Source organism: Cebus imitator, unplaced genomic scaffold, assembly GCF_001604975.1.
Source record: "Cebus imitator isolate Cc_AM_T3 unplaced genomic scaffold, Cebus_imitator-1.0 Scaffold18, whole genome shotgun sequence".
NCBI lineage: Eukaryota > Metazoa > Chordata > Mammalia > Primates > Cebidae > Cebus > Cebus imitator.
Window position 1 is genome coordinate 17422456 of NW_016107333.1, and position 17144 is coordinate 17439599.

The 17144-nt window shown below is 35.7% G+C and overlaps 1 protein-coding gene across 16 annotated transcripts in view; it reads right to left on the reverse strand.

The window, feature by feature from the left end:
- The window catches only part of ANKS1B (ankyrin repeat and sterile alpha motif domain containing 1B), a 1267908-nt gene that overhangs the window by 1052136 nt on the left and 198628 nt on the right, over window positions 1-17144 (reverse strand). For all 16 annotated transcript variants that reach the window (XM_017511074.2, XM_037734055.1, XM_017511056.2 and 13 more), the window contains exons 5-8: window positions 10506-10581; window positions 8425-8526; window positions 7190-7303; window positions 4543-4709 (exon numbers count right to left, since the gene is read on the reverse strand). In XM_017511074.2, coding sequence (XP_017366563.1) covers window positions 4543-4709; window positions 7190-7303; window positions 8425-8526; window positions 10506-10581 — 459 coding nt within the window. The remainder of the gene's footprint in view (window positions 1-4542; window positions 4710-7189; window positions 7304-8424; window positions 8527-10505; window positions 10582-17144) is intronic.

Below are 17144 nucleotides of genomic sequence, written 5' to 3' on the forward strand. Positions count from 1 at the left end.
GCTAATGTTTTGTATTTTTAGTAGAGACGAGGTTTCACGATGTTGACCAGGATGGTCTCGATCTCTTGACCTCGTGATCCACACGCCTCGGCCTCCCAAAGTGCTGGGATTACAGGCTTGAGCCACCGCGCCCGGCCTAGTGTTCATATTTTTAAAAAAACATCAGGAGAGGCTGCTTTTCCCCTTTCTGTTCTTTGCCGCATGAAGATACAACCAGAAGACAGCCCTGGGCAAACCAAGAAGCAGGACCTCACCAGATACCAGCTCTGCTAGGCACCTTGATCTTGGGCTTCTAAGACTCCAGAACTATGAGAAATAAATGCTGGGTTTTTTTCAAGCCACCCAATCTATGCTAATTTGATACAGCATAGATAATTCCTAATTCAAGACACTTTTAGAAGCTCTTATACTGGGCTGGGGAATTGGAGCAGTAGGCTGGACATTAAGATCTACAAGATTTGTTCTATCTCAAAAAATTCTAGTTTCATGGCGTTATCAAGACCTCAGTTCTTACTCATCATCTCAGACCTGAATTACCTCAGTAAGATCTTGGCCGATTTTTGGTTCTCAAGACAAACAGTACCCATGTTAGAATAACCTGAGAAACTTTTCCAAGAACAATGCTCAGAGCTACACAAAATGATTTTGATTTAGTTGGTCTGAACTGGTATCTGAGGGCAACAGTATTTATTTTTAGAGCCTCTCTAGGTAAATCTAATGTGCAACTATAGCTGAGAACCATTTTTTGAGCCTCTCCCCAGATCAACCAATATACAACTACTTTTATTTTCCAAAAATGTCACCCTCATGAGAACTCCCCTAATCAAGAGTTTATTCTCAGCATCAATTTTAAACTTCTGACTAGCTTCCCAACCTACTTAGCTGCCTTTGTTCTCTGACGGTATAGTTGAGTGGCAAGGGGTTATGGCTCCAGCTCCAGAATGGCTGTGTTTTTAGCTCTGTAATTACTGTATGAACCTGGGAAAGTAATAAAACCTCTCTGTGTGGAGAAATAATACTATCCTTTTCATAGGGTTATTGTGAGAATTAAATCAGTTAATACAAGTTAAGTGTTCCACAAATTTAGCTATTATCATTACTTATCCAACTTTATTTCCTACTACTTTCCAAAACAAACTCTCATCATAAATCATTCTCAAATTATACACTAATTCTCACCTCTGTGCTTTAGCAAATACTGTTTTTTCAGGCTGAAATCCTTTCTCAATCATTTATTGCAACAAAAGTAAAAAGCACAGCTCCCCTTTTGCCAGGACACAGCTTAGTCTCTCCCTACCTCCACAAAGCCTTCAATTAATATCTATAAATATTAACTGCCCTCCAGCACGCTGGCTCAAGCCTGTAATCCCAGCACTTTGGGAAGCTGAGGTACACAGATCACGAGGTCAGGAGTTCAAGACCAGCATGGCCAACACAGTGAAACCCCATCTCTGCTAAAAAATAAAATAAAATAAAATAAAAATACAAAAATTAGCCTGCCATGCTGGCAGATGCCTGTAGTCCCAGCTACTTGGGAGGCTGAGGCAGGAGAATTCCTTGAATCCAGGAGTCGGAGGTTACAGTGAGCCAATATCATGCCACTTGCCACTGCACTCCAGCCTTGGCAACACAGCAAGACTTTGTCTCAAAAAATATATATATTCACTGATCTCTTCCTTTTAAAAATTCCTTTGGCCACAAGGTAGCATACTATGAGAAATATGGTTGAGAACTAAAAACATTGGCTCAAAGTTTGAATCATCACTCTGCCATTTGGCAGCTAAGTCATTTTCTAAATCCATATTGTTAGGATTACTTAATAAGTGACTTAAATCATGTAAAGCATTAGAGCAGCAAATAGCAAAAACCTAGTAAGTGTCAGTTCTTATTCGTTGTTTTATATGTTAGTCTTCAATTATAGTCTGCACAGTATGACTGAAGTCTCCTTAAGATAGGTGTTTTGAATCACTTGGAAGTCAAGAACCATGTCTATTATAAATTTTACAACTCAAAACATGATAACAATCATCTATATTAGGTGACCTATATTAGGTGACCTATACTTGACTAAACTTTTTGCATCATGTGGAAAGTATAATTGAAGCAATATTCTGGAAAAAACATTTTTGATGAATAGAAACAAATATTCAACAAAACAGGGAAGGAACTCAAATAAAACACAGGCTACAGAGAAGGGTCAGAGTAATTTGATTACTTTTTAAACATTCGATAACAGGTTTCTATCAGATTCATCTTCTGAAAGGTCAGTTCCAATGATGTCTTTTATCTACCCCAAATCCTTTAGATTTTTATCATTTCCCAAAAAATAAATACCAAAATTCTTAGTCTGACATTCAAAATCATCCATGGCCTGACCTCATACTAGACTTCTAATCTCTCTCATCTTTCCCTTTTGTAAACTCTATTCTTCTAAATAAACAGAATTACTTGCTCTTACTCATCTATACCATCTGCTTTTCTGCCTCCACATAATCTTTAACATTTTAAAGGGAAATATTTTCAAAGAACACTATTGTAAAGGTTTGTCACAGGAACAGAGTGGTATTAGAAAAGCATGAGTTCATATTTCAAAACCTTAACGCTCAATTTACGAGCATTAATCTCTTTCTTGCCACTCTCACCATATAGTCTTTGGTTTACAAAAAGAAAAAAAAAATTGAACATCTTTTCCCCAAACTATTGTCACTCTCCTAACGTCAAAAGCTTTGCCATCACGTCCTGAAAGATAGATGTTTGAATCATGGTCTCCAAGCAGCACTTACAGATCCCCAGGAATGTAAGATATTCATTGAGTAAACGAAAAATAATTAGAGCTCCTGTTTTATACTTACTCTCTACTTTACTCAATTTGAATTTCTTTCATTGTGTATGTCTCATAATTTGCATCAAATATTACTAGAAATGTAGTCTCTATATACAATTTACAAATAATCAAGAATTAGGGCTATCAGAATATCTGTGGTTTTAGAAGTAAACCACAAGCTGCCAGTTTAGATAAATCTAAAGTTGGATCTTAAAATGTTAACACTATGTATTGTTTATATAGAACAAATATGTTTTAAGTTCTAACTAACTTTCAAGGAAATATTAAAATGTAACTGACTGGTAATCTAAGATAGCATATATCTGTTTCAGGTTTTTTAGCAAAGGATTTTGTCCCAACATTAAAGTTACTATTATAAATATTTCATTAATATAAAAATTTCATTTGGTAAAACCTACAGGTATTTACTCCAGTACATATACAACTGTTCATAATTATTCATAAAGAATTTTTATTGAGGCTAATAATAGGATGTTTTTACAAAAAAGAGTGAAGCCAGAAAACAAAATGAAACCAAAAAAAGCAGGCCTAGGAGGTAGGACTAGCTATGGAATTAGATTAGCAAGTGCTATCCCAGGAAACAGTGTCGCAGATCACTTTAAGTAACTAAATTAAGTAAATGTCTTCGTAATGGACAGCCACTAAACTTAACAATTTCCTTTTTAGTTTTCACAAATAATATGACATACTTAACACAGTTTACTCTATTACTTTTGAATAAAGTATGATATATCTGTAACAAATTAAGTTCTAAAAGTGAGTAAAGATTCCTTATCAGAATAATATATTTCCTTTAATACCAGTACATACTATAAATCCTTCCTCTATAGGACAAAAAGTAGGTTTACAAATCTTAATATTAAACTGATTTACTCGCTATAGTTTTTCTTGCTATTGTGTTAATATAAAAATCCAAATGAGAGAGAATCACCCATGGCCTGACCTCAATCTATCCTTCTAATCTTATCTCCCCTCTTTCCTCTTTGTAAACTCTGTTATTCCTAATAAATAGAATTACTTGCTAGTACTCAACTATATCATCTGCTTTTCTGCCTCATATAACCTTTAATATTTTATATGACAATATTTTCAAAGAACACTATCATAAGGGATTGTCACAGGAAGTAACTCATGCTTTAGATTCTGAGCTTATCAAAGAGAACCCTCCTGGGATTTGCATAACATTATAAAAATATGCAGACTGAACTTCCCACATTCTCTCCTACTATGACTTAAGGAGTAGGTGAGGAAATTGTACATGTGGCTCAGCTCTGTTTTACTCCTTAAAGATGGTGTTAGACTGAGTTCATAGAGAAAATGGGGGAGACAAGACTGATTTCATAGAGAAAATGGGGAGACAGTCAAAATGAAGATTTTTGTCTTTCTTTGGGAACTAACATCATTATGCCCAGTAAAACTAAAGGAATATAACAACAACAACAATTAAACTAAAAATCCATGTGTTTTAAGAAAGAGTCTAAATATAGACAGATCATCAAGTGATGTCTCAAAGCACTCCTTCCCCTACAGATGCACTGAGAGGAAAACCCCAAAGAACATCAGGAAAAGAGCAATAAAAAAAACTGACATCTTATACTGGCAGAATCTGATAACGCACCACATCTGATGCCTCTTAGGTGTACATACTGAACTGGCAAAGACAGACACATTGTCTTCATTCCCCCCACCTTACTTACTACACTCTGGCTTCCATTTTTCCCAAGTTCTTCCTCTGAAATCTTGCTCAAATTATCTAAGTAGTGGTCTGATATTGTGTGGCACAAGTCTTCAAACGAATAATCCTTTTCTTGACAGAGTTTTATTTCATCCAAGAGTTTTGATAATTCTCCAGTGACGGTTTCACCTATGAGAATAATTTTTTCAGAAGTTTAAAGAAAGGCTATTGTTAAAACTTAATGATAAGCAATAAAAATATGACTGCTATGGTGATAGAACTCAAAATATAACAAGATTAAGCAGTCAGACAGACACTATTCTCCTAAAAACAAGGTACTCAACTATAACTAGAACAAGAATATTAATGGACAAAAGAGATTATAATTCTGCCTATTTTCCTTCTTTTTCAAAATATAAATAATTATTGTAAGATTATATAGACATAGTACATAAAAGCATCTGGAATTCCAATTCACAAAGTTTCATTTATTACAGGATTTCATTTCTGTAATCTTTTATTGGTATTTTACTTCATTGACAGAATTCATAAGCAAATTTGAAATGGTGCTGAAAATCTTCTTTCTAGGTTCAATAAACAGAAATAGAAATAGTACAAGATATTTAAACAAATAATGATATAGGTAATCAGTACATTAAGAATTATGGTATATGATATAAAGCAAAAACAGAAAAAACCGATTAATATGCATCATCTGTCAAACATGAAGATTTTGTAAATTATATGCAAATATGCACATTTCTAAACAGTCTCAGAAAGGTTCCTTATACCTATAATTTATTCTGAAAAAAATTTCTAGCAGTTACAATCCAGATTTTAATATTTTTATTCTGATAAAAACACATTTCAGATCAGCTGACTATAGATACATGAATTTATTTCTGGACTCTATTCTGTTTTATTGGTGTATATGTCTGTTTTCATGCCTGTACCATACTGTTTTGATTACTGTAGCTCTTCACAAGGGTTCCAAGAACACAAATGTGGAAAAGATAGTCTGTTCAATAAATAGTTTTGAGAAAGTGAATGTCCACATGCAAGAATGAAATATGACCCTTATCTCATAATCTATGTAAAAAATGAGATCAAGACTAGAAAATTAACACCTGAAAATATAAAACTCCTAAAAGAAAACATAGGGAAAAAACTTGATGTTGGTTTGGACAATTATTTTTTTGATATGAACAAAAGCAAAAATGAACGCATGGGATTCCATCAAACTAAAAAGCTTCTCCACTGCAAATGAAACAACAGACTAAAAAGGTAATTAAGGAATGGGAGAAAATATTTACAAACCATTGATCTTATAACAGGTTAATACCCAAAATACATAAGGAATTCACATAACACAATAGCAAAACACAAATAATCTAATTTTAAAATGGGCTAAGGACCCGAATAGACACTTCTCCAAAAAAGCACATAAATGGCCCAAAGTATATGAAAAAGTGCTCAGCATCACTAAACATCGGGGAAATGTAAATCAAAACCACAATGGGTTATCACCTCACACCTATTAAAATGGCTGTTCTCAAAAAGACAAAAGATAGGAGGTGTTGCTAAGGATGTGGAGAAAGGGAACCCTGTATGCTGTCAATGGGAATGTAAAATGGTATGGCCACTATGAAAAACAGTATGAAGATTCCTCAAAAAATTAAAAATAGAATTACCATATGATTCAGGGTACACACTTTGGGGTGCTTACTTAAAGGAATGAAACCAGTATCTTGAAGAGATATCTGCACGCTTCCGTTCACTGCAGGATTATTTAGAACAGCCAAGACATGAAAACAACTTAAGTATCCACTCTCAGATGAATGGATAAAGAAAATGCAATGTGTGTATACATTTATATACAAATAATGTACATTTATATACAAATAAATATATACTACACAAATAATGGACTATTGGTCAGCCTTAAGAAAAAAGATCCTGTCATTTGTAACAACATGGATGAACCTAGAGGACATAATGCTAAGTGAAATGAACCAGGCACAGAAAGACAAATACTGCATGATCTCACTTATATGTGGAATCTAAAAAAGTCAAAATCATAAAACAGAGAGTAGAATGGTGATTGCTAGGGGATGAGGAGTAAAGGAGATGGGAAAGTGTTGATCAAAGCTACAAAGGTTCAGTCATGGGGGATTAATAAATTCTAGAGATTTAAAGTACAGCATGGTGACTATAGTTAATAATATTCTATCGTACACCTGAAACTTGCTAAGAGAGTTGATCTTAAGTGTTCTCTCCACCAAAAAAACAAAAAACAAAAAACAACCACTACACTATGTGAGATGATGAGTAAGTAAATTATCTTGATTTTGGAAATTACTCCAAAATGTATATATCAAGTTGTACACTGTAAATATACACAATTTTTATTTGCCAAGTATACCTCAATAAAGCTGGGGAAAAAACACATTTAAGAAAAGAACATATTTATATAAACTTCACTATAGCAGGGATAATTTTCTGCTTTGCTCACTACTGTATCTCAGGACTGAGAAGCCCTAACCAACAACAGGAGCTCTTAAAAATGGATAAAATATAGAGTATAGGATATAACCTATTAGACTTGAAATTTTCACAACTGTACATAAGAGTCTAGTATAGTTTCCAGGGCCTTATAATTAGGCACTCACTTTTGGTCTTTCGGGAAGGAGACTCAACGGGAGATGAAATGTGTGTTTTCTGTGTTGCATCTTCCTGTACAGGCTCTTCAAGGACTGTAGATCTTCCCATGCCTTCTAAATACTCTGTATGTATATAATTTTGAGATTACATACTTGAATTCACTTATTTTTAAATCAATAAATTTTATGTTTTACTTCTGGTAATCAGTTTTTCATTTATTTTCTTATATCTTAAATACATCCTAAGTTTTCAAAAGAACTTCAAAACAACCAAACATACAAAACAATGTCATGACGAGTTATTTACTTAAAGTTTTTAATTTAAAAAAAAAGACACTCAATTCTTTGGGAGGATCTCTTGAACTCCTTTCTTCCAAAAACGAAATTTAACACATTCTTTCCTTAAAAATAAATTCACCTATTGAAGATACAATAAACTCCTTGGTCTCCTTAAATATTTTCCATCTGAAAATTTTAAACTATCTGAAAGATGATTTAAACAGATTTAATCCCTAAAATAGGAATGTTGAGTTTATATGGATACAACAACTAGCCAGGTAACATAAATGAATGAAATGGAATAAGTTTATTTTAAAATGGTGCTGTAATCTTGTAAGATAAGCATAATTTGCATATTAACTTTATTTCCACAAAGAAATAATGTTCATTGCCATTATTCTTGAAGTAATGTCCTATATTCAGCCTATCTTTCATTTTTCTAGTGTTGATAAAGATATAATATTAGGAATAGCAGCTTAAACTTAAATATTGCTTACTATGGATCCAGCATTGTTCTAAGTATTTTCTATAAATTGACTCATCTAATCCTTACAAAACTATGACACATGCACTAAGTTTTAAAGATTACAAGTAAAGGAGGAATATTATTAACTTGTCTGTGGTCATTCAGCTAATAAGTGGCAAAGCCAGATAAGTATAAGACAAGAAAACATCTCACTTTTCTCTTAATCATAAAGAAAACAGCATCTGACTATAGAAATAAATGTTCACCAAATGAGTAAATAAATACATTACCTTCTCTAAAATAACAAGTAGTTGAAAAACAAAAATAAAAAATTAAAAGGTATTACAGTATTATTTAGTTTAAAAGTCTACCAGAAAAAAATAAAACTAGTTAAGTTTGTTCAAAAGTAAACACTAACTCAAAATCCAGAAGAAAACTACAACAGTTTCAATTTCATCTTGACTTTAAGGCAAACTCATCGATCATTCAATGCATTTACCTTGTAAGAGTGTTGCAATCTGGAGAGATTTCTGAGATGGATGTTCTTTCAGAATGTCCAAGACAGTTCTACCTAAGCTATCCTTTATGTTGGCATCAATTCCTGAAAGAAAAAGAAAAACCCACTAGATGTACACCACTAAAGTGTCCTTAGAAGATATTATCAGTATCTAACTGCTGTAATTTCAAACATACACAGACCAAGCACTAAAAGTGGTTTTAAAAAAATTAAGTTCTATATACACCACAAACACACGCAAGATTTTACCAAGAAAGAAGGGGAGGCCTTTTGCTACCAAAGATTAGGAACATTCTTGATCATGAATTAACTCTTAAAGGGCACTGATCCAATGCTTAAGATTGTTTTTTAGGACCCTGTGGTATCTTTGGGTTATAACTACTTAACTAAACAGCACACTATTACACCAAAAAAAAAATATATTGATTTAGAATGTGAATTCCTAAAGTAAAATGGTCATGTGATTTATATACTCTGTATGATATGGTAAAAATATTTAGTAAATGATAATCATGTACCATGTAAGTAATATAAGAATAGTCTTAGAACACTTGAATATCTACAAAGTTGAAAAAGCATGATTATTTTTAACTGTTGTCCACAAAGAATTTATCCAAATACACGGTCAAATACTCCATGATATTTATTTATGCAAGACTATATTCATCAGCCACACTCATCATCCACCTGATGAGCAAACTTATCGAAGTGTGTAACTAAAACACCTGTTATTATTTTAGTTGTGAAAATACATAGTGTATGAAAGAACTTATTTTAATGTAGCAAATAGCTTTCACTGCCCTAAAAAAGTATGAATTTTCCAAATACATAATTGCAATTTAAAAAAAGCCAGTTTACAGGATCTGGTCCCAAATTTAAGTTCATTGTAAGATTATTTAATACATGTTTAAATTTGTATAGAAATGTGTGATCAGCACATATTAATATTGAGGTGGTTTCCTCAAATCATTTGTTATATCACCACACTGCATGTTAAAGTTAAATATAAATGAAATTTTAACTTTGTTAAATTGTGTACAAATACAATCACAATAGTCTGCCATTGTCTTTCATTTTATTTTTCTACAGAGGAAAATAAAGTCACTATAGTCCATAACATGAAAAATTTCCATCAGTTGTTTACAAGCATGAATTTGTAACCATGCCTTACGATCTTAAAAAAAAAAAAAAATCTGACCTCAGTTCTACCTTTATTTCATTTCAACAAGAATGAATGTATAAAAATAAATAAGCCAACTTTATTTTTCCTTCAAAGCATTTCCTTTAAAAGATTCCCTTTATAATAAGTCTCCCTAGCCTAACAATAGGTACTCAGTTAATTAACTTACTAGAAGGACAATTTACCTTAGGAGAGGAAACTCAAATCTCTGTTTACCCTAGTTCACAATATAAAACCCAGAAAATTATGTTCTTCAATAAACCAAGCACTTCTGACAATTTCTCAAGGATCAATTCCTCTCTTTTTTTTTTTTTTTTTTTTTTTTTTTTTTTTTTGAGATGGAGTTTCGCTCTTGTTACCCAGGCTGGAGTGCAATGGCGCGATCTCGGCTCACCGCAACCTCCGCCTCCTGGGTTCAGGCAATTCTCCTGCCTCAACCTCCTGAGTAGCTGGGATTACAGGCACGCACCACCATGCCTAGCTAATTTATTGTAGTTTTAGTAGAGACGGGGTTTCACCGTGTTAACCAGGATGGTCTCGATCTCTTGACCTCGTGATCCACCCGCCTCGGCCTCCCAATCCTCTCTTTTACAGAAGGCAGAAATCTCCTTTTCTTTTGGTAGTTTATCTCTAAAGCACTTAAATGCACAAAATTGTAATAACTAAGATGTTTGTACTTAAAACATCTATTGCATAAAGGAAGGTACACATTGATATTAATGTTACCTAAATACTGAAGCTCAGTTCTACATAATATGAATACATATCTGCAATTTAGAGCAAAGGCAAGAGGGTGATCTGTGAAGAAAATTTTCCTTTATCTATTCCCAAAATAGAAATGGTATATGGCAGGATAAGCTCCATGCAGAATCACAACAGTTACCTGTTTCTAACAGAACTCGTACAACATCCACCTTTCCAAACAAAGCTGCTTCATGAAGTGCACTCCCCTTTTCTGTCTGGAAAAAAATAAATAAATAAATAAATAAAGCACGATTGCATTTGGAATGCTTACAGGTTAAAAAAAAATCTCATATTTTATATATTCATACTTATTTTCTGTAATCTCAGCCTTCCCTAACAGAAAGACAATGTAGAATAAAGAAGAGATTCTAAAAGCAAAATCCATCAGTTTGGGTTTGTAAAACATCTCTGCTTCTAAATGACAATTTGGGCGGGGCCCAGTGGCTCATGCCTGTAATCCCAACACTTCCAGAGGCTGAGGCAGGTGGATCACCTGAAGTCAGGAGTTCCAGACCAGCCTGATCAACATGGCAAAACCCCATCTCTACTAAAAATACAAAAATCAGCCACGCATGGTGGCACGTGCCTGTAATCCCAGCTACTCAGGAGGCTGAGACAGGAGAATCTCTTGAACCCAGGAGGCAGAGTTTGCAGTGAGCCAAGTTCATGCCATTGTACTCCAGCTTGGGTGACAGAGTGAAACTTCATCTCAAAAATCAATAAATAAATAGCCATTTGACTTTTTATGTTAGTAAGCCACTCACCTTCTCTTAGCTTCAGCTGTCCTTAAGTATGAGTAGTAATGCCCACCTCACAAGGCTTTTGTGGCTATGCAAGAAGCTCTTTTAATCAGCATGCATTTATTTAACATTAATTATAAGCCAAGAGTAATTAAAGGATGTTCTGAGGTACGGAAATGTCATCCTGGCCCTCATATATTCACATTCTATTTGAAGAGACAGATGTATAAACACAGATGCTCCTTGACTTCCAATAGGGTTACCTCCTGATAAAGCCACCATAAATTGAGTATCCCATAAATTGAAAATGCATTTAGGCCAGGCACAGTGGCTCTTGCCTATAATCCCAGCACTCTGGGAGGCCAAGGCAGGTGGATTGCCTGAGGTTGAGTTCAAGACCAGTCTGGCCAACATGGTGACACCCCGTCTCTACTAAAAATACAAAAAAATTAGCCAGGCATGGTGGCATGCACCTGTAATCCCAGCTACTCAGGAGGCTGAGGCAGAGGAATTGCTTGAACCAGGGAGATAGAGGACACAGTGAGCTGAGATTGCACCACTGCACTCCAGCCTGGACAACAGAGAGAGACTCCATCTCAACCATAAAAATTTTAAAAAAAGAAAAGAAAATGCATTTAAACACACTTAGCCTACCAAACATCATAGGCTAGACCAGCCTACTTTAAACATACTCAGAATACTTACATTAACCTAGAGCTGGGCAAAATCATTTAACACAAAGCCTATTTTATGATAAAGCACTGAATATCTCATATACTGCACATCACTAGCCTGGGAAAAGATCAAGATTCAAAATTTGAAATATATCAAAATTGCGACAGTTTCACACCATTTTAAAGCTGAGAAATTGTTAAATCATTGTAAGTTAGGGGCTGTCTGTAAATATTTATGATAAATGAAATCTAAACAATTTAATGTAGCCATAAAAAAGAATCAAATCCTGTCATTCACAGCAACATGGATGAGCCTGGAGAATATTATGTTAAGTGAAATAAGTCAGGCACAGAAAGATAAATACCACATGTTTTCACATATGTGTGAGCTAAAAAAGTTAAGCCCACAGAAATAGAAAGTAACATTATGGTTATGAGAGGCCGGGCAGGGGAGCAGGGAGAGAAGGCTAGGGAGAGGTTGGTGAATGGCCACCAAGTTACAGCTAGATAGGAGGAAGAAGTTCTAGTATTATATAGTAGGGTGATGATGGTTAATGATAATAGGTTATATATTTTCAAATACTAGAAGAGGAGTTTTAAATGTTCCCAACACAAAGAAATGGCAAATGTTTGAGGTAACAGATATGCTAATTACCCTGTCTGTCCTTGCATCGTGTATTTGATGTATCAAAATGTCACTCTGTACCCCTAAATATGTACAATTATTACATATCAATTAAAAATAAAAATAATTAGAAAGCAAAAAAAAAATAATAATTTAATGTGGCTTACAAAACCCAGATGATATTTTCTCCCTGCTTTCCTCTTCCTTCCATCTTTTGCCCATCATAACCCTCTTCCAGACCCCATGCCTATACTCCAGGCATGATGAACTCTTTCATAATTGTTTCATATTGCTTTCTTCCACAGAGGTCTCAGAAGCTGGTCTCTCTGCCTCGCAGGATCTAACTCCTAGCCTTCTTAATCTGGTCATCTAGATATACCACTAGTTGATTTTCAGCATGAATAAGAACCACCTGGAGAGATTGCTGAAAAACAGAATTCTGGGCCCCTCCCCAGAGTTTCTCATTCAGTAGCCTGAGATTAGGCCCAAGAATTATCATTTCTAACAAATTCCCCTATGATTCTGAAAGTCTAAAAAGTATGTTTTGAGAACATACTTATGTTGAATCTTAACTTAATATACTTGCATTTATAAACACATCCCTGGCCCCTCAAGTTTAGAGCTTGTCCTGGGTGTTCCATATCAATCTATATTTTCCTTATCATAGCACTCATAATATCACATTATAAAGCAATTGTCTAGTTCCCATTATAAACTATAAGTTCAGTGGAAATGTAGGCCACATCTATTTTTTTTTCAACATTGTATCTCCAATGCCTAGCAAGTACTTTGAAAATGTAGATGTTTAGGAATTCTTCTGCGGCAAAAAGTGGAGGGAGGGAAAAACACAGGATGAAAAACAAGTACAATTTGTGAGTAGTGCAGGATTTCAAAGATAATGCTTTTTGGGCTATACAAATGTTAGTTGTCTCTTTTTTTCATTCTTTTTCTACTTCTCTCAAGAATCTAACAAGTATCAGTAAGTCGTGTGTGTGTGTGTGTGTGTGTGTGTGTGTGTGTGTTTTCAAATGAATAGTGTGTGTGTTGTTTTCAATTGAATTGTGTGTGTGTGTGTGTGTGTGTGTGTGCGCGCGCGCGTGTGTGTTTGGTGTTTTCAACTGAATAGGGTCAAGGTAGCAATTTTGTCACCCTTTACTAAATGTGATCTCTAATTTGGGATTCTAATCTCAACCTGAAATAGAAATATCACTATAACATACAATGTAAAAACTTATTTTTTTTTAGATGGAGTCTTGCTGTATCACCCAGGCTGCAGCGCTGTGGTGTGATCTTGGCTTACTGCAACCTCCATCTCCCAGGTTCAAGCGATTCTCCGCCTCAGCTTTCTAAGGAGCTGAGATTAAAGTGTGTGCAACCATGCCCAGCTAATTTTTGTATGTTTAGTAGCGATTCCGTTTCCCCAAGTTGGCTGTGCCAATCTTGAATGCCTGACCTCAAATGATCCAGCCATCTCAGCCTCCCAAAGTGCTGGGATCATAGGCATGAGCCTCTGTGCCTGGCCAAAACTCTTCAATAAAAGTCTATTATATAATTAGACCCAATCTAAAGTAGTTTATAAGTACATTACTAAGGAGGTTTGAGGAACACTGAATATCAATGTGGTCTAAATTTATCTTCGGGACGGCATGATTGAAATGCACTTGAAATATAATGTACTGGCATGGTATGTACATACTGAAAAAATGGAAACAGTAATTTATAAACATACAGCACAATGATGAAGGAAAGAAAAACTGGAAACTGATTCAGCTCTTAAGAAAATACTTCAGGCCAGGCGCGGTGGCTCAAGCTTGTAATCCCAGCACTTTGGGAGGCCGAGGCGGGTGGATCACGAGGTCAAGAGATCGAGACCATCCTGGTCAGCACGGTGAAACCCCGTCTCTACTAAAAATGCAAAAAATTAGCTGGGCATGGTGGTGCGTGCCTGTAATCCCAGCTACTCAGGAGGCTGAGGCAGGAGAATTGCCTGAACCCAGGAGGCGGAGGTTGCGGTGAGCCAAGATCGCGCCATTGCACTCCAGCCTGGGTAACAAGAGCGAAACTCCGTCTCAAAAAAAAAAAAAAAAAAAAAAAAGAAAATACTTCAATGTGGGGCATGAACATTTTATTTTTTTCCCTTCCTTAAAAATATTTATTGAAACAATCTAGTTTTACTTGCTCTCATTCTGTATTTTTCAACCAGATTTCTGATTACTAATTTGATTCCCTTATACTTTTCACAAAATTTTGGACTTGATTTCAGAAAAATCCTTCCTGATATAGCATACTTCAGTACATTCTGAAAACGAACAAATGAATATTTTAATTCAGGGTTACGAGGGGAAAGTAGTGGAATTACTCACAGTCTGAGGGAAAGAGGAGGACAGAAATTATGAACCCCAGGGTGTTAGCTTTGGAACAGATATTTGTTCCAAGGAGTCTGTCAACCCATGGTAGACTAGTACCTGGACTTTAACCAGCCACTCAAGGTACGAGTGAGAGTAGGGCAAAAGACAGTTTGAAGTCCAAGCAAGCTGAAAGCTTAGATGAGGGACCCCTGCAAAACTCTAAAACCTCTAAAGAACAACATCCTCAGTGAAAATTAAAACAACAACAACAACAACACATTGCACAGAAGGGGAAAGGATGTCTAACTAGGTCTTAGTTCTAGACAGAGTTAAAAAAGTAAATCCCCCTAAGAATGTCTAACCACAATTCTGTACTCATATGATAAGTTTAAGGCAAAATTTTACAGTCTCTATGAACTCCAGGTCCTCGGCCAAAATGCAGAATAAAGTGATCCTGGGTTTCTAGTAATACAGGCATATACTTAGAAGAAGCAGATATAAATCCCCTCTCTACAAGTATACTTTTCAACTCCAAATATTCCAGCAGATGAAGCTCTAAAAAATACAAATTCAAACTTATAAATTACTGAACGTGAAAGGAAACATTCCACCATGAACAAGGATTAGTAAAATTAAAAAAAAAAGAATAAAACAAAAATTTCACGTATTTAAATTTTTGGTCAGCTATAGAATACATATGTGATAAATAAGATGAAATAAGTAGAACAAAAGAACAATTATCAAAATTGACCAGATGTGAAAATGAACCAAATAGCAATTCTAGAAATAGAGAAATATAATATTTAAAATCAATAGCTTAATAACATATAAGATAGCTACTGAAAAGGGTATTGAACTGGATGATAGATTTTTTCAGTACATAATTAACATGGTTTGTATTTATGTACTTTAAAAATTTCATCTTGAATTTTAGTTCCCATAATCTCCATATGTCATGGGAGGGATCTGGTGGGAGGTAATTTACTCATGGGGGCAGTTACCCTTATGCTGTTCTCATGATAGTGAGTGAGTTCTCACAAGATCTTATGGTTTTATAAGGGGCTTTTCCCCCTTTGGCTCAGCACTACCACTTGCCTGCCACCACATAAGATGGGACTTTGCTCCTACTTCACCTTCCACCATGATTGTGAGGCCTCCCCAGCCATGTGCAACTGTGAGTCAATTAAACCTCTTTCTATTATAAATTACCCAACCTTGGGTATGTCTTTAGTAGGACCATGAGAGCAGACTAATACAATAATGCAATAAAAGGAATAAGAGTTGAAAAACAGAGCAAAATTACATAGGCACCTACACCACTTGTCTTCCCTGATGGAACACCAAGTAGTAACAACTGTCTGCATACAAAAAAGCACTGTCACAGAACCAAAATTCAAGTGAGCCATCACAGTACCTGGCTTTAACTTTATACTGCTGAAACAGACACTGAGGAGGGCGGGAGAGACAGTCTTGAATCACGGGCACCACCCCTCTCCCATTCCACGGCAGTGGCCATGCAGCACAGAGAGAAAAATCTGTGCATTTTAGGAAGGAAGAGGGAAGTGACTGAGGAACTTTACACTAAATTCAGTGCTGATTTGTCAGAGTGGACAATAAAGCTGTGCTGGGTTCAGCCAGTGTCCACACATTGAGGGAGCATTTGGACCAGCTTCAGCCAGAAGGGAATCACCCATCCCAGAGGTTAGAATGTGAGTCTCTCAACAAGCCTCACCACTGCACTGCAGGCTGAAGCGCTCTGGGATCTTCAGTAAACTTGAAAGGCAGTCTTGGACACAATGACTGCTATTCCTAGGCAAATCCTAGTGCTGGGCTGGCCTTAGAGCCAGTAGACAAGGTTGACACATGACCTACGGAGACAACAGCAGATATGGCTAAGGAAGTACCTACACCATCCCTCCACCAATCCCAGGCAGTCCAGTTCACAACAAAAGTAATTCCTCCCTTCTATTTAAGGAAAGGAGAGTGAAAAGTAAAGAGGACTTCGTCTTACATCTTAGATACTGGCTCAGCAATAGTAGGACAGGGAACTGGGCAGAGTTGTGAAGCCCTAACTCCTGAACATCCTCTAGATGTACCTTGAGCCAAAAGGGAACCCTCTGCCTTAAAGGAAAGGACCCAGTCCTGGCAGGATTCATCATCTACTCACTAAAGAGCTTTTGGCCCTAAATAATCAGTAGCGATAACCAGGGAGTACACCATGGCCTTGTGGTCGGAGACATGCTGGCTTCAAGGGTGTTCCAGCACAGTCCCAGCTGTGGTGGTTATGGTGAAAGACTTAAGAAAAAAGAGGGAACTTGCTTATCAGTTTCAGGAGGTTTGGGGCTGAGACGATGGGGTCTTCTAGATATACAATCATGTCGTCTGCAAATA